The sequence below is a fragment of the Staurois parvus genome, unplaced genomic scaffold (assembly GCF_062004578.1).
Source record: "Staurois parvus isolate SC_StPar_1 unplaced genomic scaffold, SC_StPar_1.0 ptg000153l, whole genome shotgun sequence".
NCBI lineage: Eukaryota > Metazoa > Chordata > Amphibia > Anura > Ranidae > Staurois > Staurois parvus.
In genome coordinates, this window is record NW_028317949.1 from 22,765,424 (window position 1) to 22,792,350 (window position 26,927).

Below are 26,927 nucleotides of genomic sequence, written 5' to 3' on the forward strand. Positions count from 1 at the left end.
TTCCTGTTGCTGTTTCACATAAATCTGTTCTCAGTGTTTCTGGTTTTCTGTTCCTATAATATAACATCTCTCTGACTCCCTGTTGATGTCTTTTACCAGTCTACTTAGGCCCTGTTCATTTTCTTCACCTGATCCCCATGAACATGCTTACATCTAATCTCTGACCTGCTAAACTCCCATGGTCTTACTTGTCCTGTGCTCAATAGTACATCATCTCCCTTGACCTTTGTTGTGTCCCTGACTAGAAATGCTCAAGTTTTGATGCTTGGCTTTGGTTACCTATGGCAACAGTCTTAGGCAACTCTTTTCAACTTTGCCACCTTTTCTTATCTCAGTGCTGCTTGGAAATGGATTCTTTCCATTCAGGTAATCCAACATTTTGGGTTCTGGTGGCACTTAAGTACCAGTGTATGCATAAAAATTGCATGGATCGTTGCTAAAGGGCAAGCTGATTGCACCAGTGGTCATCTGATCCTAACAAAGAACCAACCCTTACACCTTGTTTGAGCTTCTACAATCCAATACAGGTCTTGGTACTACCACCTAAACTACTTCTTTCATTGTCAATTCAGCTTAGTTTTCAGAAGTAAAATCTTGTATATAACATGTTGCCTATGTTATCCCTTTGTTCATTTTACTTGTGCAAACAAAATGTGATTCAAAACCTTACCATCTAAATGAAGATTTGGACCAGACAGAATATAACTGGTTACTAACATTTATAGGTAAAGTTGATCCAGGGAATATCTGATTGCCTCTCGGGGGATCAGGAAGGAATTTTTTCCCCTACAGGAGCAAATTGGTTCATGCTTTGCTGGGTTTTTTGCCTTCCTCTGGATCAACTGTGGGTATAGGATTATAACTTTTTTTTGTATGGTTGAACTGGATGGACGTTTGTGTTTTTTCAGCCAGACTAACTATGTAACTATGTAACTACAAACTTGAGGAATCCATTTGATTAAGTTTCACAGTGCATTAACTAATTAATTATAACAGTACAGTTCACACAGAAGAACACTACTACCTGAAATACCAGCACATGAAGCTAATTTACCAGCAAATCCTGATGCTAATGTAGCAGCTTTAACACAATGCAGAATAGTATAGTGGTAGTCTGGATTGTCTGTTAATTGCCTAAAGTGCTGCTTTAATTCTGTAATAATAATCAGCTTACCCCAAAGTTTTCCATCTTAAGGAGTTTTTTGATTTAGAAAATTTGCATAATTTACTGGATCCTGTGATTTGGGGTTTAGGAGATCATTTCATTCATTCAATAGGAAGTATTGCTATTAGAATGCTGTTTTACAGTCAGCTCATAGGTAACTGGGCCAAAGTGACCAAATTGCCCTTCACTGAAACAATCCAAAGTAAAGCATTGAGTTAAAGTGTATCTCTAGTCAAAACCATTTTTTTTAGATTTGGATGGAGTGGGGAAGGATTTATTGCTACCTGTGCTTATGGTTGTACCATTGTTAGCAAAGAGAAAGTGAGAGGAAATCCAACATTTTGAAGCTGCCCCCAGAACATAAAGTAAGAAATCCTACAATGGAGACATCTGTTATGGTAACAACTGTCTTAGGAGGCATTTCCCCTCTCATATTTGGGAAATTTACTCTAACTTCCTGTTGTGTTTTCTTGCACAGGAAGTTAAGGGGATTTTCCCCAATAGTGTACAGACAACAATAAAAGAACCTAGTGGGGTTTTTAGTGGTCCCCTACTCTATACAAAACTAAGAAGACATTTGGCTATAAATACTCCTTAAGGCTCTATGCACACTACCATCCTTTAGCACCTAGAAGCTATTATGAGCATTTTTTTTCTGCTCCAAGAAGAAAATAGTATTATCCTATGTGTTCATGCACACTATTTTATGCTATAAGCATTTTTTAAAGCTTCAGGCTAGAAGCAGGAAAAAAGTTCTTGGGATCGTTTTCCTGGCAGAAAAAAATGCTGAATGCTCCTAAAAACTTCTGAACACTACTAAAATGCTCCTAACAGCTTTTTTCAAGCCTTTCTTTTTCTTCATGTACTGTAAAGACACTAATGAAATGTTATCGCTTCTAAATGCTACTACAAGCCGACATAAAACCACTATTTCCAGGCTATTTCACCCCGTTTTTATCTAGCTAGTGTGCCTGGATCCTAAAAGAGATTTTTGTGTCATATTTTTATTCAGCAATTCAAAGACCAATTTTTTTCCCATTTGAAGATAGCAGGCAGAACCATACAAATAATTCCTTAACATCCTTAATGGTCAGATTGAAGCTCCACAATTTACTTGATCTTAACTCTAAAGTATTCCCCTGCTGCCCCAAGCCATGCCATGCCCTTGAATTCCTTTTTGACATAAGTATGAAGGATTAAGTTCACTGTTCCTCACCCCCACATTCAGGAGGACTGACAATTGGCACTGATTTATGAATTGTGGGTATGTGTGTCACTTCTTCCAACATACCCAGGAATACAAGGCCTTTCTATAAAATGCCAGCAGAGGATCAGAGGAGTGTGAAAGTGCGCAAGTTTTCCTGACACCAAGAGCTAAAATGATGACTGGGGAAGTAGCTCCAGCACACAGCCTGTGATTGAAAACCTCTGTTCTGTTCCTGTGTGCAGGGGGGGGGATGTGTCCCTTTCCTCCAATCAGCTCTCAGAACTCTTGTACAGTGTATAACTGTATCTCCTCGTCCCCTGCGTAGTGAGTATGTGAAAAATACTTTTCATCTGAATTTTTACATGGATGTACAGGACAAATTTCTGCAAATAAGCAGATACAACTGGAGGCTTTGCTTCACCTCCATGTATCACCTAAGATCAGTCTCTTCACTGAGTATTGGTAAGAGTTTACAACCACTTTAACTGCTTTCTCACCACCCTATAGTAGAACTACTGCTACAGGATGGCAGGGCTGCGCAAAATCATGTATATACGTGATTTGCTTTTCCGGGTAGGAGGCGTGTGTGCCACCCTACCCATGCCGCCATTGGCAAGTCAATCACCGGGTCCTGGCCGAAGATTCCCCACCGGCACCCGTTGGTCATTGGGCAAAGCTGACAGGGGAGAGATCTGTGTGTAAACAACACAGGTCTCTCTCCTGCCAGCAAGGACATGCTGCTTTGTATTTCTCATACAAATACAAAGCAGCATGTTTCCCTAGTAAAACACATACAGCACATCATGTAAAACAGCACACAGTTAACACTTTGATCGCCCCAGATGTTAACCCCTTCCTGCCCAGTGCCATTAGTACAGTGTCAGTGCTTTTTATTTGCATTGATCACTGTATTGGTGTGACTGGGATGTCAGTGGCAGTTAGTCAGTTTTTAACCAGTGTCCAGATGCCCGCAGTTCCGCAGTCTCGCTATAAGTCGCTGATTGCCGCCATCACTATTATTAATACAATAAATAAATTAAAATTCCAGTATATATACTGCCATTTGTAGACGCTATAACTTTCATGTAAACCAATTACTTTACATGTATTTGGATTTATTTTTTTTTTTTGCAAAGACATGTAGCCATATTTTGGCCTGGTCAGGGAGGGGGGTAAATCCTCTGGATGGCAAGCAGCTAGACTTTAAAGAATAAATTAATATATGTAAGGTGCATTGCAAGGAGTGTTTTGATGCATTTCCATTAATTTCAATGAAAAACATACCAGGACAAAAACTCACAAGTTTAAATCCAAATAAAAAACATTTTTATTGGAGTTTTTCTTTAGCATATCTTTGATGGACTAATATCATTGCTTTGATTATATTCTTCAGTGCATTCATACAATCATGCTGCCTATTTATTATTAGCTTTTGTCCTTTAAGCATTCCCATTTTACAGACAAATGCACTTCACCACTCAGACATTCTGCTCTTATCACATCATGATGAAATGTAATTGAAATTCTCCACAGCCTAGGATGTCAGTGCAGAAACTAGTTTCATGTGCTTGTACAAAACGAAAGTAGACGTTCCAAAAAATCCTGATCTTTGGGGAAATATCCTATGAAGAGGTCAGGCTCATGATAGTCTTCTCAGGAAGAGCAAATATTTCTCTGCAGTTTCAGTGCATATCGAGAAACTCAAGTTAGTCTGTGCTAATGATAGAAAGAAAAGGAAATCTTACAAGAAGCACTGCTGCCATCTTTTGACAGCACTTGGTAATTCTGCTCCATTGAATGTGCATGAAAAAAAAAAAACATTTACAATAAAATGAAGTAGAATTTATTTGTGAAAGTTGCACTAATTTGTGCAGAGCATGCAGTTTCTCAACTGATAGATATTTTTCAGCTTATGATGTGAAATGTCCATATGAATGTATTGCAGTATACTTAAATATACAGTGCTTTGAGCTTCTTAATTGAACATAGTGCAGGAATTATATTGATAGTGTAGATTTAGCATCTGGCCAATTACATCTGGCTCGCTAAATGGCATGCTTAATGCCATATGGAAAGATATCAAGAGCATTTCTGCAGGATATTTCTTGCAGTTTCGCCAACTTCTGCCTCCTTCTCTTCTTCCCCCCTTCCAAAATACACTCTTTAATTTAAAAGTTAAATGAGATTTTCCTTATGTCATTATGCAGGCAAGTTGTGACTTTGTTTCTCTCCTACAGGCATAATCAGAACGGCGTTAACAAACATGGATCGAGAAGCAAGAGAATATTACGAAGTCATTATCCAGGCCAAAGATATGGGTGGACAGCAGGGAGGATTAGCTGGAACATCCACTGTTAATATCACTCTCAGTGATGTAAATGACAATCCTCCAAGATTTCCTCAAAGTAAGCGAGTGCATCATCATTATCATCATGAAAGTTCTGTGTACTGCAAACATCCATTTAAAGCAGTATTAAACCCTAAAACAAATATTTATTATATTGCAGCTTTCCAATCATTAGATGGGACGGATGTATTTGTTTTCTCTTTTTTTTAAGGCTTTTTATTTATTTTCCCCTGATGATCTGGCCAGTAATGCAGGCCATAGACGGGTAGAAAAGCGGCCTTTTTTTTTAAAAAAAGAAGAAAATCGGTTGTTTAATAGGCCGACGTTACCACCAACAGTAAAAAAAAAAAATCGGCCGATTTCCATCCCGTCTACGGCCGGCATTTAATTACTTCTGTCCCTGCAGAGAGCTCCACTATTATATTTGACATTAAAAAGTATAGCGGTTGGAACATTGTATCTATTTGTATCCATTTCGGATACAGATGGTTTTATTCGGATACAAATAGATACATTGTTGCAACCGCTATACTTTTTAATGTCAAATATAATAGCAGACTGGAATCCTTCTTTTTCTCCTTCTACTTCTTCTTTTTCTTGCAGGTCATGGCTCATGCTCAGATTTTTTTATCGGTAAAAAGGTCGGCCGATTTGCCCATCATTGCCGTGAAAATTGGCCGATCGGCACAAAGATCGGCTGATTTTTTTCCAACTTTACCGATTAAAAAAATGTGCCAAAATCCAGAAAAACGGCCGACCAATTAACCCATTAATGGTGCGAAAATCGGCCAATTTTTTTTTCGGCCGAAAAAACAGCTGATTTTCGACCCATCTATGGCCTGCATAAGTCTCTAATGTTCATTCCTTTAACACCTTTGCAGCAAAATTGTCAGTTAGATGGTTGAGACAAACCATTTGACACTGGCAAGGGTGCTTACAATGGGCAGTTTTTTTCATTTATGTAAAACCTTTATCCCTAAGGAGAAAAACAACTGTTGCTGTCATTGTATATAAAGTGTTAGCTGGAGTTCAGCCTTAATTTGTTCGTCAAGTCCACCTAAATCTGCTAGTCTAAGGGTCCATGTACACTAGCTTAAAAAGATTTGCCAGGTTTCTTGGCAGAAACAAACACTGTATTTGAGCTTTTTTTAACTAGCGTTTACAGTTATTTAGATTTTTTCTGTCATAAAACCACTCTCAAAAACACAAAACAGAAGGTTTTTTTTTCTGCCTCCAAGAGCGGAGCTTGCTATATGCCATTAAATGACCTAATGTGCTTGGACACATGAATAACATTAGTTGCTTCTACAAGCAAAACACTAAACTACTCTAGGAGCGACTTTTGTTTAAGCTAGTGTGCATGGACCCTTACACTATCCTCTTCCCAAATTATTTGTGTTATTTTATTATTATTATACAGTATTTATATAGCGCCAACAGTTTGCTCAGCGCTGTACATTATAAATAAATTGACAATGACACTGCCCAAAGGTGTCTCTGTTGCTCCTCCATTCAGAATGGAGATACTCTAAGATAGGAAATGTGTTACTAGCCAACTCACCAGGTAAAAAATAAAGGAAACAAAAAGCCTAAAAAAAAGAAAATTAATGAAGCCTCTGCAATTAAGGATTGTTAAACTGCAATATATTAAATTGTTGTTTTTTGTCTTTAGTGCCACTTTAACTCACTGGTTTAAGGTTCTAGAACTATTTCATCAAGAAGAGTAGTGGAAGAATAACTTTTTTTCTGTGCTACATTTTTTCCCAAAATATTTTAATTTGTGTTTGTTTAGGAAGAACTAAACATCTTTAATCTAACAGCTTGCAGATGACAAGAATGAGCCTGAAATAACAAGTACATATGTAATGAGCATAATGAATCTAACGGCAGAATTTAATATGAAAGCAAAGTGTGGTGGAGGTGGCCAGTATTTGCCACAATGTGCACAGCATTTAGAGCATGTTATGATATAGTTACCCCTGAATGTATTATTTTTCAGCACTACGAGGTCCAAACATCCACTCCTTTGATTCAGGCGAAGATTATGCGTTTTATCTGAGCCGATAAGCTCCCCAGAGTCTCCAGAAATAAGCTTTTTGTTCATAGACTCCAGGGTGGTCTTGGGGTGCCTAATGTAACTAAGTATTATCAGGCGAGCCAGATTGCCCCACTGTCTATGTTGCACGCTTCCTCAGACGTTCTCTGGGTCCTGCTGGAACTACCTAATTGTGCCCTTATTGCGACATCGACACTTCTATGGCTTCTCCCTGCCCTACGCCCTATGGCACTGAGTCCGATATTGCTCCATGGCTTACAAGTATGGGACTCGGTACATTACTCCAGTGGCCTGATGTTACCTTTCTTACCTTTCCTCCCAATTATTAACAACCCTCTCTTCCCACCGGGTTTAGATCAACCAAGGGCATTTTCTTGGTGGGTGGCCAATGGTTTTTAGCAAGTGCGACATTTTTTGACTTCCAACTGTCCTTTCCAACTTGGAATTCTCTTCGGGAGTCACGGGATGTCCTTCCAGCGGAATTTTTTCATTACCTTCAATTGCGGCATTGGCTGACCTCACTGCAGGGCACTTCCGCTTTCCTGTACCAGACCTCTGCCTTTGAACTGCCTTGCCAACAGTGTCCGGGTGCTCCGGGCCTTATTTCCCTTCTTTATGCAGCTTTGAACACACGCACGACACATACTTTTCTTTCATAAGTTGTTCTGTGGGAGCACGACCTGGGGGCAATCATGGATCTGGAGGACTGGAATGCTTTCGGGGTTGTGGCCATCATGGTGATGTATTGCATATCTGGTGGTCATGCCCCAGACTGTTTTGTTTTTGGTCTCATGTGTTTAGCCTCCTTTTCACCTTGTTCCATCTCTCCATACGCCGGGATGCTCGGTATGCTTTTCTTCATTGCCCCATACCAGGCCTCTTGGCTCCCCAGCAGAATTTGGCTTCCTATTTGTTTTTGTCGGCCATTAGAACAATTGCTCAGGCCTGGAAGAGCCCGTTTGTCCCTCTTCAGGGGGTGCAGGACCGTATGACCACTATGATGCTCAATGAACAGATGTCGAGTATCTGTAACGACTCCCAACGTATATTCTTGAAAATATGGGAGCTGTGGTTGCAATATGCCTTTCCTACGCTCCCCCCTGGCTAGTCTGGGTTTCTGATGTTGCTTGGTATTGGCGTTCTCGGACCCCTGCTCTTGGTCTTGTTATCTTTTTCCTTTTGTACTCCTCTTTCCTTTTCTTTTTCTGTTTGTTTTGGTGTGGCGGTGGATAGCTGCCTTTAGTTTGAGTTATTGTTGGTGTTATACTAATGTTTTTGTCATTTATGTGCCATTGATAGCCCCTGCGTGGGCGCACCTTTTGCTCTGTTGGTGTTAGAGCACTATTTTTGTTATTTTTTTATGTGCAATTGATAGCCCCTGCGTGGGCGTGTTTTGTTGCTCCTGTCTTAAACTGTTTATAAATTAATAAAAACATTGAAATACAAAACGTCCACTCCATCCCTGCTGGTGCCATGTCTTTCTCCTATTCTTCAATCTTCACCTATTTCTGCTGTAAACACTGGATGGTCAACTTGGCCTTGTGCTTAGGGTCATTATCATGCTTGAATGTCCAAGAGCATCCCATGCACAACTTTCATGCAGAAGAATGAAAATTGTCTGCCAGTATTTTCTGATAAAATGCTGCATTCATCTTGTCATCAATTTTCACAAGATTCCTCATGCCTTTAGATCTCACACACCTCCAAAACATCAGTGAACCACCACCATGCTTCACAGTGGGGATGGTATTCTTGTCGCTAAAGGACTTGTTGACCCCTCACCAAATATAGTGCTTATGGTTGTGACCATAAAGCTCTATTTTGGTCTCATCAGTCCAGCTTACAGTGTGCCAGAAGCTGTGAAGTGTGTCAAGATGTTGTCTGACTTATTGTAACTGGGATTTTTGTGATGTTGGCACAGTAATGACTTCTTTCTAGCAACCTGACCATGCAGCTTATTTTTATTGAAGTATCGTTGTATTGTGCTCCTAGAAACAACCATGCTGCCTTTTTCCAGAACAGCCTGTATTTCCCCTGAGGTTACCTGTGTGTTTATCTTTGCATCCCAAACAATTCTTCTGGCAGTTGTGGCTGCAATCTTTCTTGGTCTACCTGACCATGGCATTGTAGCAAGAGATTCCCAAAATGTTAATTTCTTAGTAAATGATTGAACATTACTGACTAGCATATTCAAGGCTTTGGACATTTTTTTTATCCTTTTCCATCTTTATAAAGTTCCATGACCTTGTTACACAGGTTTTTTGACAGTTCTTTTCTGCTCCCCATGGCTCAGTGTCCAGCCTGCTCAGTGCATCCACGTTAAAGCTAACAAACTCATTGACTATTTATACACAGACACTAATTGCAATTCAAAAAAGCCACAGATGGGAGATTAACCTTTAATTGCCATTTTGACCTTTGTGCGTCATCTTATGTATCTGTACCAAGGCCAAACATTCCAGGATATGTCAACTTTTAATCAGGGCCATTAGGGTGACCCACCCTAATTGTACCAAAGCTTACTAACACACCCATAGTGTAAAATGGGGTTTATTCTAAATAAACAATAAGCCCTACAGACAAAGGGGTTGTAATAAACTGTAAATATAATTGAAAATAGAAAACGCAAAACAAACAAAGAACCAAAATTAAATTATTTATGGATATACCATGTGAGCTATAGGGCTTGCCTGTGTGTAATGTGCTTACCTGCTGGCCTCTGCACGGTTTACCTTTTTTTGGAAGAACTTCATTGAAATGTCAAAGTCACATTCATAATGTTCTAAACCTGGGCAATCTTCCTCTAGCCAGCTCTGGTGGGTGGGGTTAAAGTCTGAAGTTGTGACTGCAGTCAAACTCCTGGTTTCTCCAGGTCTTCACCAAGATGTCCATCATTTCTCTTATGCTGGGGACAATTTTTCCTCAATCCTGGTGCCAGTGGGTGTGGCTAAAGTCCTTCTTCCTCTCTTCAAAGCTCTCTTCCCTGCAAGGAAGGAACAAAGATCTGTATCAAGGAGAAGACATTCTGCTACATACCTTAAACGTATTACGATGTAGCGAAACTGTGCTAAACAACAGAGATATAAGTGAAATCCGAAAAGTTCAAAAAAGTTCAAGCAGTGATTTAAATTCCAAAATAAAGTCCACAAATCTTGTAGTTCTACCAACACTGATGAAATACCTTTATTCCACTGTCTTTACTTTAAAAATCATCCATGCTCATCATGCAAGTGAACAGGATATGCTCGCCTCAGTATTTGACCCCAATCATAAATCAATGTAAAATGTGCTTTTGTCTCCTCGTGGGCCAGATGGCTCCTAGGATTATTCCTTATAGTCTCCACTCTGCTCAAATGCAGACATCCACTTAGGCAAAACAAATTGGGACCTATAGTAATCCTGTACATTGAACATTTTTTTTATATTAACTTTAAAGTTAACAGTCACAAAAAGTGCACACACAGTGCTATGTACAGCGTGTTGCATGTAATAGGTAGCTTCTCTCCCACCACAGGCTCTGCCAACCTCAATGTGGCCGCTGTATGATGCCACTATTGTGGCCCCACCCCATATGCGTTACGCCCAATCCACAGGCTTCCTCTGTAGCATTCCTTTTGATAGGTTAACCAGTAGAGTGGAGGACTGTAGAGACAAAATAGCAGCATTCTACTACATGGCTTAAGAGGCTGGACAAACTTTCAATCAGTTAAAATATTTTAGATGATAATTATTTCTCCAAGATAAAGCCTGCTCTGGGAATTTCTGACTGCTGTTCTTCTTCTGTCCCATTACTATTAATTGCACTTTCCGATAAAACAAACATACAAGTTCAGCCTTAAAATGACAGTAAAATATTTAGGTCAAAGCTGGAAGTATCCAAAACCACAAGTGTGGATCAACCAGCTGATACTCTCATATTCCCTGTGATCCAGCTAGAGTCCACTGTGCATTGTATCCATAAGCTACATGCTACCCATGGTTATTATTGCTGTAGTTTTATGGAATTCCCTCCCATCACTTAGTGGTCCCAATACCATTGCCCATCAGAGGATCCATATTGTCAAATCATTGTTGCCATTGTAGCACACCATAATTGTTTCCATTGTCATGTGCACCCTACTTTATTAGACTTGTACTTTATTGTTCGGATGAGTGAGGTGCATGCCTGTGAGCCCGGGCTGTTCTTATTTTTCTTTGACAACGTTGTCAACATTTTATTGTGTAAGTTGAAGGTGTTTTTTTTTGCCATGTATGTCTTTACATATTTTTACACTTTTTGCATATTCCGTTTATAGTCTGTAACGGCAGTTTGCCTCTTTATTTGGGACTTCTTTTTTGCGAGGTTCTTCCCACACCTTTTTTGTATTATATCCTCATTAGGCCCTGAGGACACCACTAATATTTAGGTGAGGCGGTCGGACCTTTCTTTTTGTATCACCATGTTTCCCATTGCCCCAAGTGGTCTATCCCCTGTAATAAATACAGATTAATGATCTAGTTCTTTTTTTCACTGGTACTTACAATGAAATATGCTTTTCAATTAGATTTGTCAAATCAGAAAAAATAGTTTGCAACCTAAATGCTCAAAATATCACAAAATTTTAATTTGTTCAAAATGATGCCCAAAACATATTGGTGTTTTCTTACACAATAACAGGGTACTGGTCCAATATACTACATTTTTAGTTATTTGTTGAGACTGAAGTTTGCTTTGTATTTATTTCTGTCTGAAAGAATGCTGGAAAAGTTCCTTAGTCTGAATTCTGAGCATTATTGCAGATGTGCTGAAATCAAAAGCTGGCCTTGCCCTGATTAAAATTATGGATTGGCTAAATTTCGATCGGTGTTTGAAAATTTTTCTCAGTCAGTGTATTTTGACAGTGGTGGGATTTAGGAGGGTGATTCCTCCATCCGCTTGGAGGATAATGATCCTGAGGATAACAATGTGGATCAAGCAAAGTCACTAGTATTAATGTTGAACATAAGAAGGTAGCAATTACTTCAAATGAGCCCTCTCCTTGATACATGGGGATTTGTCTAGATGTTCCAGGCAATCACATAAGCAACTACCATGATTTCTATATGTATAATTGTGTCTTTTGGCATATCCCAACTGATTGCCTGTGATACAGAAAAAAACAGTACACAGGAGTCTCGTTTACATTTAAAGTACCATGGAGGACACAACTGCAGTGTAAATATGAACTAGGATTTGACAAATTGATTGCATTTTCTAAACATCACCACATATTTTACCTAGTAAATAATTCTAATTGGCCCCACATTGTGTAACAAAGATCAATTTCTTTGGAAGACACTATTTCTATTTTTTTTCATTTAAACTCATTGGGGGTTAATTACGAACACTGGAGAGTGCAAAATCTGGTGCACTTCTGCATAGAAACCAATCAGCTTCCAAGTTTTATTGTCAAAGTTTAATTGAACAAGCTGAAGTTAGAAGCCGACTGGCTACCATGCACAGCTGCACCAGATTCTGAGTGCTCCAGTTTTAGTAAATCTCCCCCATTATGTACCTTACATGTGTGTGTTAATATCCTTTTGTTTGATCTCTATCAGAACACTACCAAATGAATGTTTTAGAATCAGCGCCTATAAATTCTACAGTTGGAAGGGTTCTAGCAATGGACCAGGATGAAGGAGTTAATGCAGAAATGAAGTACACCATCATAGATGGTGATGGACCTGATATGTTTAATGTAACAACAGATGCTACATACCAAGTCGGAGTTATCACAATAAAAAAGGTAATATGGATATTTTGTTAAAACAAGGTTTATCATGTCTCTATATAGTGTCTCTATATAAATGCTTTAAATATATAAGTCACTTTCTTCTTCCATGTCCTATTCCTGCATTTCTCAATCATAAAGGCTCACCTTTTAGTCTCACATATTTTATACGCCATCATCAAAATATAAACCTAATGAAAACAATGCCTTTAATATAACAATTTCACATATCTTGCTATGTGTTTTAGCAAACATAAGTTACAAAGTCTTGAATATAATTGAGTGTTGTTCCCTAATGAGCCCTGTATTGTTTTCATCTTGTGAACACCAGTCTTGCGAGGTTTGTCAAGTGTGCACATTGAGCTTCCTGCTTTCCCTTCCTTTGATATAAGCAAAAAATACAGCTTATAAAATAAAATCACAAAGGAAATGTTTGTATCACAAGCCTCAAAGGTGAGGCCGGCGTTACAGTTTGCTACCCCATCTAGGATCAGCTGATGTATATATACTTTTTAATCACTGGAAAAAATTCAAGTAGTGCATACGTATAGTAAAATAAAAACATTTCTGTATCCACGATGACTTATTTTACAGTCATGGCTATTGTACTGAATATTTGATAATCTACTTGCTAGGACTCCTTGATAGTTCAGAAACTTATCTCACACTAATGGTCGGGGGCAGTAAAACCCCACAGTTGATTTGTGCTTTCACAGTCCTCAAACTGCTACCCCCTTTAGCTGCAGAGGCAGGAATTATTCCCCGTCGCTTTTGGCATTCAAACATAACCTATTCAAGTGAATGGGGCTGCACTCCAGTTGCCGCACAACCTTGTGCAATGCACATGAATGTCACATACTAGTGTGGGGATTAAGGGGTTAAGGGATAAGTTCACCTTTTGGTAAAAAAATAATAAATGCACATTTTTTTTTACAGGTAAAAAAATGTGCATTTATTATATTTTGCTGCAGGAGCCTGTAAAGCATTGCACCAGCGATCAGTAGTACCATGCAAATCTCCTGCAGATATGTCAGTATATCTGCTTGCCCATTCGGGAAGTATGGGCAAGCAGATAAACTGACAGGAAGAATCAATGAAGTACCACGGTACTCTACAGAGTCTTGGTAGTTCATTGAGGACCAGCCGCTAAGGCTGTCAGGACTTGTAGTTTTTTTATTTACAGAGGTGTGACGCGGCTCAGCACAGGAGCCAAGTTTTTTAAAAAATTGACAGCTAGCAGGGGGAGGGAGAAGATCCCCTGCTAGCTGTCAAAGCAGTGGATCGGTAGGGAGTGGGGGCCAGTGCTTTTATAACATGTTGCATGTTACACCCTGAATATGGGTGTAACATGTTGAGAAAGGTGAACTTGTTCTTTAAAGCAGGCAGTGAGGAGACAATAAAGCACCTAAATCACCACCTATTAAATGCTTTCTGAAGACCAAAGCTGGTGTGAATGAGCCCATGAAGCCCAATCCTAGGCAAGTATGTGTATGTGTGCATGTAGTAGTCAAACGTGCTTATTAACTATACAGGATTGCTTTCTTTTATTAAGAACTGCCCAATGATTGTGCTTCACTTTTCCTGTCTCCCAAATACAAGTCACTCAGTCTGCTCTAGCTGAATAATAAGTAGGTACACTTTTTACGTGGCTTATTATATTAACTCTGCAAATGTTTAGTAAGGATCCTAGGCTAGACATTATTATTTATTTATTTCAGGTACTTATATAGCGTCATCAATTTATGCAGCGCTTTACATATATGGCATAAAGATAAAGCGAGCGCTCAAAATTCAGCTGCTGGAACACTCTAAGGAATCACTGGACTTTTAAACAAGAATAATAATAGATAGTGCAGCGCTGGTGTATCAATTAAAAATGAACATGATTAAAATAAGTACAAATAAAAACAAATAAAAATAGTTCATAAAGTCCTTCCACAATAAAGTGACCATAGGTGTATGAAGGTCTTCCTCCTTATTAAGGTGACTGGTATCAAACAGAAAAAATGCGCACTCACCGACTGCACATTTTAAATGCGCCTCTTATGCGGATGACCAGCCAGACATGCAGATCCTAAGGACACATGGACCATCCCTCTCAAATACGGACATCGGCCTTGGGTGCAGTGCTATACCTCCAGGTACAGAGAGCCCTTTCGTTCCAAAAGATAGGCAGGCAGGGGTCCCTCTCCTGGTTCCAGGTACCCCAGAAATGGTAGATGCAGATCTGAAACCCTCCAAAAAGAGGGTCAAAAAAGAGGGAATGCCAATAGTGTAGTAGGTTCAAGAACTTTATTGGATCAACAGTAAATTAAGCCAGGGTTGCATGTGCACACAGATACCATTAACCGTCAAGCAGACTGGTAAATATGAAAATAAACATGTACTAACCTGGCAAGGATCAAAGACCACCGGACCTCCTCGTGGTCCCAGTGGTCAGGAAGTCACACTTGCTACTGGCTCCTCCTGAGGCCTTTCGTGCTACAGCACTTCATCAGAGGGTTGGATGCCATTAGCAGTGTGACAGAAAACTTCCCTATTTAAATGCGGTTCGCACATGTGCGAAAATCCCGCTCTATCGCTCAGAATCTAAAAAATGGGACCGCGCATGCGCGAACGGCCGCCATTTTGCCGTGGATCGCGGCTGTGCAGAAACGAACTGCGCATGCGCCACCCGATCGCCGCCATATTGCCATGGATCAACAGACAGTGAGCTGTAGAAAACGGCAGCAGCTGTCAGAGGGATGCATACAAAGCAACTGTTGGGAGAATATATATGTGGAGCACCCAAATAAGTGCAGGTTCCCCATGATTAGTGACAGAGAAGGGGTAAATGGCACCATCAGAGAACCCTGAGTCCTTTGATCTAAACATAGATCCTCCGGTCTGGATATATGCCATCCGCTCTAACCCTCCACCCCCAAATAGGTGGCCAAAATATAAGCCACTAATTATGTTGCAAGGGCCAGGTACCCCTTATTACACTGATTGCATCCATGGCATAGGAGCTAAACCGGTACCCATATGCATACATACAAGCTATATGTTAAATGGGCCACTATATGTCCAAAAGCCCCAAAAAACAGGTATCTCAAGGGATATATAATAAAATATAAAATAGAAATAGAAATATATAACATTATTCCATTGGTATCATAAATTATCCCTTTGGCAAGGATCCTGATGTCATAATGAGATTATATATACATCATAAGGATATTTAAAATCATAAGGGTATTAAAAATATAATTATAAATTTCCCCGCAAAGGCAGAAAAAAGAGTAAACATTCGTATTTTGCCATCCTAATGGCTGAAATGGTTTAGGGAATGTGTTTAACAATCATCCTGTCACAAACATCCCCATGACCCAAACAGATAATACAAATAAAATAGTATAAAAAATTGTAAAAAATACATGCAGCACTACACCATATCACAGGACAAGTGGTATACGCAATGGGGGGATATATCATTGCCTCAGCTATTAGAAATGAAACAATTTATATCCACCTCAACATTGTGTCCATGAGGGTAAAGAGTACGTAATTCATAGACCCAACGTACTCTTTACCCTCATTGACACAATTTCAGCCATTAGGATGGCAAAATACGAATGTTTACTCTTTTTTCTGCCTTTGCGGGGACATTTATAATTATATTTTTAATACCCTTATGATTTTAAATATCCTTATGATGTATATATAATCTCATTATGACATCAGGATCCTTGCCAAAGGGATAATTTATGATACCAATGGAATAATGTTATATATTTTTATTTATATTTTATATTTTATTATATATCCCTTGAGATACCTGTTTTTTGGGGCTTTTGGACATATAGTGGCCCATTTAACATATAGCTTCTATGTATGCATATGGGTACCGGTTTAGCTCCTATGCCATGGATGCAATCAGTGTAATAAGGGGTACCTGGCCCTTGCAACATAATTAGTGGCTTATATTTTGGCCACCTATTTGGGGGTGGAGGGTTAGAGCGGATGGCATATATCCAGACCGGAGGATCTATGTTTAGATCAAAGGACTCAGGGTTCTTTGATGGTGCCATTTACCCCTTCTCTGTCACTAATCATGGGGAACCTGCACTTATTTGGGTGCTCCACATATATATTCTCCCGACAGTTGCTTTGTATGCATCCCTCTGACAGCTGCTGCCGTTTTCTACAGCTCACTGTCTGTTGATCCATGACAATATGACGGCGATCGGGCGGCGCATGCGCAGTTCGTTTCTGCACAGCCGCGATCCAAGGCAAAATGGCGGCCGTTCGCGCATGCGCGGTCCCATTTTTTAGATTCTGAGCGACAGAGCGGGATTTTCGTGCATGCGCGAACCGCATTTAAATAGGGAAGTTTTCTGTCACACTGCTAATGGCATCCAACCCTCTGATGAAGTGCTGTAGCACGAAAGGCCTCAGGAGGAGCCAGTAGCAAGTGTGACTTCCTGACCACTGGGACCACGAGGAGGTCCGGTGGTCTTTGATCCTTGCCAGGTTAGTACATGTTTATTTTCATATTTACCAGTCTGCTTGACGGCTAATGGTATCTGTGTGCACATGCAACCCTGGCTTAATTTACTGTTGATCCAATAAAGTTCTTGAACCTACTACACTATTGGCATTCCCTCTTTTTTGACCCTCTTTTTGGAGGGTTTCAGATCTGCATCTACCATTTCTGGGGTACCTGGAACCAGGAGGGGGACCCCTGCCTGCCTATCTTTTGGAACGAAAGGGCTCTCTGTACCTGGAGGTATAGCACTGCACCCAAGGCCGATGTCAGTATTTGAGAGGGATGGTCCATGTGTCCTTAGGATCTGCATGTCTGGCTGGTCATTCGCATAAGAGTGTACACAGGCGCATTTAAAATGTGCGGTCGATGAGTGCGCATTTTTTTCTGTTTGATATCAGTCACCTTAATAAGGAGGAAGACCTTCATACACCTATGGTCACTTTATTGTGGAAGGGCTTTACATATATATTGAACATTCACATCAGTCCCTAACCCTCAAGGGGCGTACAATCTAAGGTCCCTAACTCACATTCATACATACACATACTGGGGCCAATTTAGACAGGAACCAATTCACCTACCAGCATGTCTTTGGAGTGTTTATGAATATCAACGTATCACAAAATCTTCACACCCCAGGGGCGGACTGACCATTTAGCCACTCGGGCACTGCCGAGGGCCCGGGGTCAGTAGGGGAACCCATGAGATGCCCCTGGTACCTTTCATAGGATTTTTTGGGTGTGGTTTGAGTGTGGGCTAGGACACAGGGGCCCCGTGATTTCCTATTGCCTGGGGACCCCATGAGTTGTCAGTCCGCCCCTGTTCACACCTGTATATTTGTTCTCATGAAATAAGGAGCAGCAAGCAATCAAAAAATCAAGTGAACTTCGCAATAATTGCTTAGGCTGTATTATACTTAGCTAAGCATTTCTGGTTGTTTTGCAGGTGCTTTTTTTTTGAGAATTTGTACATGTGTTTTTGCTAATTTTTGTGGGTGTCTGAGACATTGAGCATTTTTTAAAATTAGTTTAGCTTAAAGCAGGCTGCTGTTAGAAACCACAGCCCCCTCCCACAGCTAACCTGACAGGCCCCCCCTAAAAAAAAAAACACTGTTTACTATGGTTCAGTTATGAATGAACATAGTGAGTGATCAGTACGATCACCCATTGTGTTCATTTAGAAAAGGAAGGGGCTGATAAATGTGAAATATTCCCCCACTCTCCATCTTGCAGGATCCTATTGTGTTCTTGCAGCTGCTGGTGGGAAGGAGAGGATGGAATCCGGCAACATTGCAGGGTTGGGGGCACACAGTTGGGGTCTGGGCAGTAATGGGAAATGTATGATGGGGGGAAATTACTGGAACTGTTTCTCTGTATGGCTCCCTCTGCAGTAGCTGAAAGCCAATGGGAGAGAGAGGAGAAGAAGTCAGCTTTCAGATGTTGAAGAGCAAGCCATACATGGGACGGGTACCAGGAAATGCCTCCCCAACTGTGTCAATCACCCTCCCTGCCCACATCCAATTCACCCAGCTGCCTGGGCCCCCCCTGCTGGCTTGGGCCCCATACAGGAGAACTCCCTTATCCACGGCCCTGCCCTAAAGCTAGTTACTAGGAAATAAAACTGCTCAATAAGGTGTTTTCCATTTTTTTTTCATGCACATGCAAGCATTTTTTCAGCTACTCCCACTGAAGTCTTTTGGGGCTAAAAATGCTTGAAGTCTAAAAAATCTCATGTACAGGTGAAACTCGAAAAATTAGAATATCGTGCAAAAGTTCATTTATTTCAGTAATGCAACTTAAAGGGTGAAACTAATATATGAGATAGACTCATTACATGCAAAGCAAGATAGTTCAAGCCGTGATTTGTCATAATTGTGATGATTATGGCTTACAGCTCATGAAAACCCCAAATCCACAATCTCAGAAAATTAGAATATTGTGAAAAGGTGCAATATTCTAGGCTCAAAGTGTCCCACTCTAATCAGCTAATTAAGCCATAACACCTGCAAAGGGTTCCTGAGCCTTTAAATGGTCTCTCAGTCTGGTTCAGTAGGAATCACAATCATGGGAAAGACTGCTGACCTGACAGTTGTGCAGAAAACCATCATTGACACCCTCCATAAGGAGGGAAAGCCTCAAAAGGTTATTGCAAAAGAAGTTGGATGTTCCCAAAGTGCTGTATCAAAGCACATTAATAGAAAGTTATGTGGAAGGGAAAAGTGTGGAGAAAAAAGGTGCACAAGCAGCAGGGATGACCGCAGCCTGGAGAGGATTGTCAGGAAAAGGCCATTCAAAAGTGTTGTCGACTTTCACAAGGAGTGGACTGAGGCTGGAGTCAGTGCATCAAGAGCCACCACACACAAACGGATCCTGGACATGGGATTCAAATGTCGTATTCCTCTTGTCAAGTTGCTCCTGAACAAACAACATCAGAAGCATCTTACCTGGGCTTTTGCTCAGTGGTCCAAAGTCCTCTTTTCTGATGAGAGCAACTTTTGCATCTCATTTGGAAACCAAGGACCCAGAGTATGGAGGAAGAATGGAGAGGCACACACTGCAAGATGCCTGAAGTCCAGTGTGAAGTTTCCACAGTCTGTGTTGATTTGGGGAGCCATGTCATCTGCTGGTGTTGGTCCACTGTGCTTCATTAAGTCCAGGGTCAACGCAGCCGTCTACCAGGAGATTTTGGAGCACTTCATGCTTCCTTCCACAGACGAGCTTTATGGGGATGCTGACTTCATTTTCCAGCAGGACTTGGCACCTGCCCACACTGCCAGAAGCACCAAAACCTGGTTCAATGACCGTGGGATTACTGTGCTTGATTGGCCAGCAAACTCGCCTGACCTGAACCCCATAGAGAATCTATGGGGCATTGCCAAGAGAAAGATGAGAGACATGAGACCGAACAATGCAGAAGATCTGAAGGCAGCTATTGAAGCATCCTGGTCTTCCATAACACCTCAGCAGTGCCACAGGCTGATAGCTTCCATGCCACGCTGAATTGAGGCAGTAATTGCTGCAAAAGGGGCCCAAACCAAGTACTGAGTACATATGCATGCTTATACTTTTCAGAGGTCCGATATTGTTCTATGTACAATCCTTGTTTTATTGATTGCATGTAATATTCTAATTTTCTGAGATTGTGGATTTGGGGTTTTCATGAGCTGTAAGCCATAATCATCACAATTATGACAAATCACAGCTTGAACTATCTTGCTTTGCATGTAATGAGTCTATCTCATATATTAGTTTCACCTTTTAAGTTGCATTACTGAAATAAATGAACTTTTGCACGATATTCTAATTTTTCGAGTTTCACCTGTACTTGTAAAAGCTTCCAGCGACACTATGGTCAGGTGTGAACATGCACAATTAGGATTTTGTATTTGTTGAGCATTTTGGAGCTTTCAAGCTACAGTACACACAAGCATGAATGGGACCTTAATCCTGACCACTGGGCAGATATAAAAATACACAAATGAATGCAGCAATGTATTCATTAATACATTATTATATGCATTTTTTTGGTAAGCACATAAGTTAAACCTGATATCAGCCTCCTGTAATTCCCTTTCACAGCAGTGAGAGAAGGAGCGGCAGCACTGAGATCCAATAAGGTGTGCTACATGCAAATTTGCTAACAAGGAACTAGCTAATAGTATGCATGAAGAGAGTGAGCAGAGAGATTACCTTCTCAACCTGTTGCTGTTCTTTCACTGTCCAGTCTGTCTATCAGCAGCTCCAGATCAGAAAGAGGACACCACTGCATTATTTAACTGTAACAGAGAAAGTGGTGTCATCTGCCTGGCTGTGCTTTGTGATGGGGCTGAGTAATTCTCAAGATTGAATGGACAGTGAAGCATCCTCCTAGATAGGTGCTAGGATTAGTTAGATTTAGTGCTGGATAACTGTGTTCAGTGGAGCTGGGTGTTGTTGGTTAGGTACGTTTAGCTTGCCTCACTATATCTAGTGTGGCTGTAGTTAGTGTGTTAGGCAAATCCAGCTGTGCTCACTTTATCTAGTGCAACTGAATAATTAGCTCTGTTCAGTGTTCACAGCTGCTGCTAGCCTAATAGCTCCCTCTGCTTCCAGAGAGTGGTAGAATTCTCTGGAACATAGGTATAGAGCTTTGCAGTTGATAGTAGGAATATTTATGCAGCCCTGGCCAATCCAAGGAGGCAGAGCCCTGAAGACTTCTGGGTAACTGTATAAATAATCTGACAGACTTGGCTTTTGGGTCTTTTTCTGCTGTGGATCAGTCCAGCCTGGAGGGCTCCTGTCCTCCTAGGCAACGCTGGCATGTGCTTACTGTTCATGAGGCCTCAGGTGAGTTGCCTGGGGGCCTGGATTCTGAAGCTACTGAGGAGCTGTCTGCTGAAGGTCTAGTCTGGTATCACCGGAGAAAGGTGTTGCTTGGAAGATGGAAAGAGGCAACCAACTGTCCCTGGGCATTCTGTGAGGACAATCTGCTGTGAGAGATGTTAGAGACTTTTTGGTTGCTACCACACTTCTTGTGCTAGAGTCAGCTGTGTTTGTCTAAAGGGAACATCGGGTGGTGTTCTGAAGAGCTTAGTCTATCTAGTTCTCTGTGAAGGGACTGTGCTCTTGTTGCTCTGAAGGAAGAAGCTTGAGTGCAGGGGCAGACTGACAATTCATAGGGCCCCCGGGCAATAGGGGATCATGGGGCCCCCGTGTCCTTGCCCACATTCAAAGCACACCCAAAATCCTATAACAAAAGGTACTAGGGGCATTTCTTGGGGCCCCCTACTGACCCCGGGCCCTCGGACAGTGCCCGAGTGCTTGAATGGTCAGTCCGCCCCTGCTTGAGTGCTTTTACTGCTTCTATTACAAAGCCAAGTCCACAGTTTGCTAAATGTAAGGACTTATGCTTTAGTCTTATCCAAAAAGAGATCATTGTCCTAATTTTGTACTTGGTTTCTGTATCCCTCTTAATTTCCTCAACCCTGTCTAAGTTCTCCAAAAAACAAAAAAAAAAAAAATAACACCCCTGGACTGGTTATTGAGGAAAAGAATGACTGCGTTTGTGTACCTGGCTGCAGGATAATCCATTAGGGAAGAACCTGGGCAAGTTTCCAGCAGCCTCTATGGGAGTAAGTGTTTTAACAACAATATAAATCCTGTAGCAGGTAAAAAAGCATACTTATATTTATTTCATCTATGTATTAACTGTTCGCTTGGTCTTCAAAAAATGATGAAATCACTGAAAATATGACACAGCTTCCCTTTGAGGAAAGCTAAAAAAAAAGTCATTCAAGATTTCAAAATATAGTAGCAGGAAGGGTTTACACTGCTTATTCCAAAGGGCTTAAGTTACTAAAGAACTTTCCAGTTTACTGTCATATTGATGGGCCTGAAAGCTATACTAAACATCCCTAGCATACTCTCATAGTAATTACTATGAGATTGATTTACTAAAGGCAAATAGGCTGATTACTTTGCAAGGGAATTTGCATTCTACAAGGGAATTTTCCAGAGAGCTTAATAAATGTGGTAAAGTTGCAAAGAATACCCAATCACATGCAAGGAAAATTGAAAAACAACATTTTTGCTTGTACAGGATGGGATGCTGGAATTTGGCAAAGCTTCATCTCATTAATTAAGCTCTGAGGTAATTTTCCTTGCAAAATGCAATTTCCCTTGCAAAGTGAACAGCCTATTATCCTTTAGTAATTCAACCCCTATTTGCTATCACACAATCATGATAGCATACTTACATAGTTAGTCTGGCTGAAAAAACACAAAAGTCCATCCAGTTCAACCATAAAAAACAAGTTATAATCCTATACCCACAGATGATCCAGAGGAAGGCAAAAAAAAAACCCAGCAAAGCATGATCCAATTTGCTCCTGCAGGGAAAAAATTCCTTCATGATCCCCCGACAGGCAATAGGAAAGAATCCAGGCCTTTTTTAACCGCTTAAGGGCTGCCCTATAGTAGATATACTGTTACAGGGCAGCCCCTGTGTGCAAAATCACATATATACATCATTTAGCATTTCTGAGTAGGGGGCACGCACAAGCCGCACACATGTCCTACCCATGCCGCCATTCGTGGGCGTGCGTGTCAATCACCGGGTCCAGGCCAATGATTACCCACTGGCGCCCAGTGTTTACCGGCGATCACTGACAGTGAGGAGAGCTGCTTTGCTTACCAACAGTCCTCCTCCCTGTCGGTTTGGGCACACTGCTATGGATGGCTGAGCAGAGCCATCCAGAGCAGTGTGCTTACAGTGAAGAACACCCCCCCTCGCCCCCTAGTAAAACACTCCCATCACACAGTTAACCCTTTGATTGCCCCTCATGTTAACCCATTCCTGCCCAGTGCCATTAGTACAGTGTCAGTGCTTTTTTTTTTTTTAGCACTGATCACTGTATTGGTGTCACTGGGGATGTCAGTAACACCAAGTCAGTTCCCCCTGTGTCAGAATGCCTGCCACAGTCTCTCTATAGGTCGCTGATCGCCACCATAAGTCGCTGATCGCCGCCATTATTAGTATTGAAAAAAATCCAGTATCTATACCGCCATTTGTAAATGCTATAACTTTCACGTAAACCAACTAATTTACATGTATTGGGATTTTTTTTAGCAAAGACATGTCGCAGAATACATTTTGGCCTAAATATTTGATGGAATGTGATTTTTTAATTTTTTTACTGGACATGTTTAATAGCAAAAAGTACAAAATATTGTTTTTTTCTCAAAATTATTAGGCGATCAAATACCACCGAAAGAAAGCTCAATTCTTGGGAAAAAAAGGACGTAAATTTCATTTGCGTGCAGCGTTGCATGACTGCGCAATTGTCAGTTAAAGTAACACAGCACCATAACGCAAACCGCTTCTTTAACTGCTTCCTAACTGCCCTATAGCAGAAATACTGCTACAGGGAGGCATGGGTGTGCAAAATCATGTATATATACGTGATTCACAATCCTGTGGTTTTCACACCCCTCCCAGATAGCCTCAGATTGCCTCTCAGTACACCAGTAATCACATTTAACCCCTTGATTGCCAGGAACATGCTCACATACACAATAAACCTCCATTGCTAGTATAGTGTCTGAATGGATCAAAATCTTTGATCAGATCAGCATTATGCCAGCGTTCACATTAGTATAGTGTCCCCAAAAGTCCAGCGTTAGCGGGAACAGCCCCGACACCTGCCAGCATCTGTGTTTAGCCCCTATGCTTACCCCTCCTTCTCCCCCAGCAAGTGCAGTGTCAGTAGGTCACTGTCACTTGATACACTGCACACAAAACCGCAGTGTTCGCAGAATCAGGCCTGATCTCTGTTAGCACTTGCCGGTAAATTTTGATGGCTCTCATATGCAGCAGAGTGCCAGTACTAGTGCCGCTCTACCTTTTGGTGAACTGGTGAGCACCAGCGGCCTAGTACATCCTGGTCTTTCACATACCAGCACTGCAGTATCACTTGGTGAGATGGGGAGTCCCATAATTGCAGTACAAGCTGGTGCGGTGGTGAGTACAAGTATTGTCTCGCAACCGCCAATAATTCACACACAGGCCTGTAGAGCCCCTAGTATCCTTCCAGATGTGCTTGAAAATCTCGATTGGCAGCCCACAAATTCTGCAGCACCTGTACTTCCCCCATTCACTGCCCAACCCGGAATTCATGTGGAAATAGCAAATTTAACTACTCCCCTTGATTTTTTGGAGCGGTTTTTCACGGTAGATCTGTATGCATTGATTGTGGATGCACAACAGTATATCGTCGCCAACCCAGATTCAAACCTTGCCAGACCATTTGTATTGAAACCCATTATGGTTTCCGAATTTACATTTTTTGGGGGCCTAACCCTCAACATGGGCATTACTAAAAAAATTAATTGCAGTTGTATTGGTCCATAGACCCGATTCATCATATGCCGTGTTCTCTGCTGCCATGGCCAGGCATAGATATGAGAGTATAATGTGTTTTATGCATTTCAACAACAATACACTCTGTCGTGCTCAGGGTGACCCTGAATTTGACTGGCCCTACAAAGTTCGGCCCTTCGTAAATCACCTTAACCAAAAATTTGCAGATGTCTATACTCCGCAGCAAAAAAATCTGTGTTGATGAGTCCCTCATTAATTTTTCTGGCCGCCTTGCATTGAAACAATTTCTCCCCAGCAAGCGTGCCAGATATGGGGTCAAGATGTAGAACACCTGTGAGAGGGCAACAGGCTATACATAAGTTTTGGATTTACGAGGGAAAAGATAGTCACGTGGAGCCCCCTGGATGCCCACACTACATGGGGAGCAGTGGGAAGATAGTTTGGGACTTGGTGTCATCTTTTTTCCATATGATGGTACCACTTATACGTGGAAAATTTTTATTCAAGTGTGCCACTATTTAGACATTTGTACAATCTTGAAATTGGCACATGTGGCACCGTGTGACTTAATGTGTGCCCACCATTAGAAGTGGGTGGATGCAGGGCTGTATATTCTAATGGTGGGCATACCAACACTTTCTATGGCAGAGACTTCTTCTCTTGTTTTCATTTAGCCCACAGACTGCATAAAAAAAAGGAACATAGCATATATACCCAACAAAGACCAGTGACGTACTGGTACATCACTGGACTTTGAATGGTTATACCAGGATGATGTCTACAGCTGCAAGCATCATCCTGGTATCGTTTTCTTAAGCTGGCGATCAGCTTTCATGTAAAAGCAATCCTAGTGGCTAATTAGCTGCAGGATTGCTTTTACAAGCAGAGGGAGACAATGCCCCCCTCCCCCACTGCGTTCCAGGGCAGTCCCATGCCATAAGGGGAACCTAGGAATGCAGCCGGTGTTTCTGCCAGCTAACCATAGAGCTGATTGGAGACTGGAATGGTGCCAATCATCTCTATAGTCTAAGAAATCAGAAGCATTGCATCACTTCAGTTTCGCAGGATATAAACAGCACCATTTGTAAATTGGGAAAGCATCTGATCAAACTGATCTTGGTGAGATTAGATAATGTAAGGACAGAGAAGATATCTAGATTCTGATAGACCCCAGATTTCATAAAAAAGAATATATGACAATGCCCATAGAAGTTGTAGGGGATATTTGCATTCCCTGTGATAGTATTAAAAGTAATCAGAAAAAAAATCAAAATAACTTAATTAAAAAAAAGCGAGCATGGACCCTGTGGCGGTATGTAAACAGCAGTTGCACCATGCATGTGAAATATCGTCGTGAATGTCAGATCAAGGGCAGTAATTCTAGCACTAGACCTCCTCTGTAAATCTAAAACAAATCTAAATGCCTAAGCACAATGTTGCAACGTTGACATGTGTTAGTAATACCGTACATATCATCACAACTACTTTGTACATCCGGGTGAATTATACCGGGTTTTTTTCAGGACAAATTGGGCTTTCATTTGGTGGTAAATGGTAATGGATATCTCCTGATTTTTTTTTATTATCAAAGGAAAACTGGCCAAAAATAGTAAAAAAAATCATTTTTTTTATTTAGCTGTGTATTTCTTGTTACTACCATAACCTACCACCAAAGAACAACCCAAAGTACATTTTCCAGCTCTTGACGATCGCAGCGATACCATATATGTGTATGTTATTTGTTGTTTGTACCTGTAGTACAGCCCAGAAACAATAGTGCGCATTTTGTTTTTGTCTTTTTTTTTTTACCTAAAACATACTGACACTGACATTGACACTAACTGACACTGATACCATTTTTTTTTTAAATCCTGATCTTTGACCCTGACCTTTTGACCTTGACCTTTGACCCTGACCTTGACCCAAACAATAACCCTGGCACTGAACTAGATCAAACCTTGATCTAGGTATTTTTTCTTTATTTTTTATTTTATTTTTTAATATTTATTTATCTTTT

At 40.9% G+C, this 26,927-nt stretch overlaps 1 protein-coding gene across 3 annotated transcripts in view; it reads left to right on the top strand.

The window, feature by feature from the left end:
• Positions 1-26,927, top strand: part of CDH20 (cadherin 20) — a 472,975-nt gene that overhangs the window by 404,309 nt on the left and 41,739 nt on the right. For all 3 annotated transcript variants that reach the window (XM_089674847.1, XM_089674848.1, XM_089674849.1), the window contains 2 exons: positions 4,610-4,777; positions 12,353-12,540. In XM_089674847.1, coding sequence (XP_089530973.1) covers positions 4,610-4,777; positions 12,353-12,540 — 356 coding nt within the window. The remainder of the gene's footprint in view (positions 1-4,609; positions 4,778-12,352; positions 12,541-26,927) is intronic.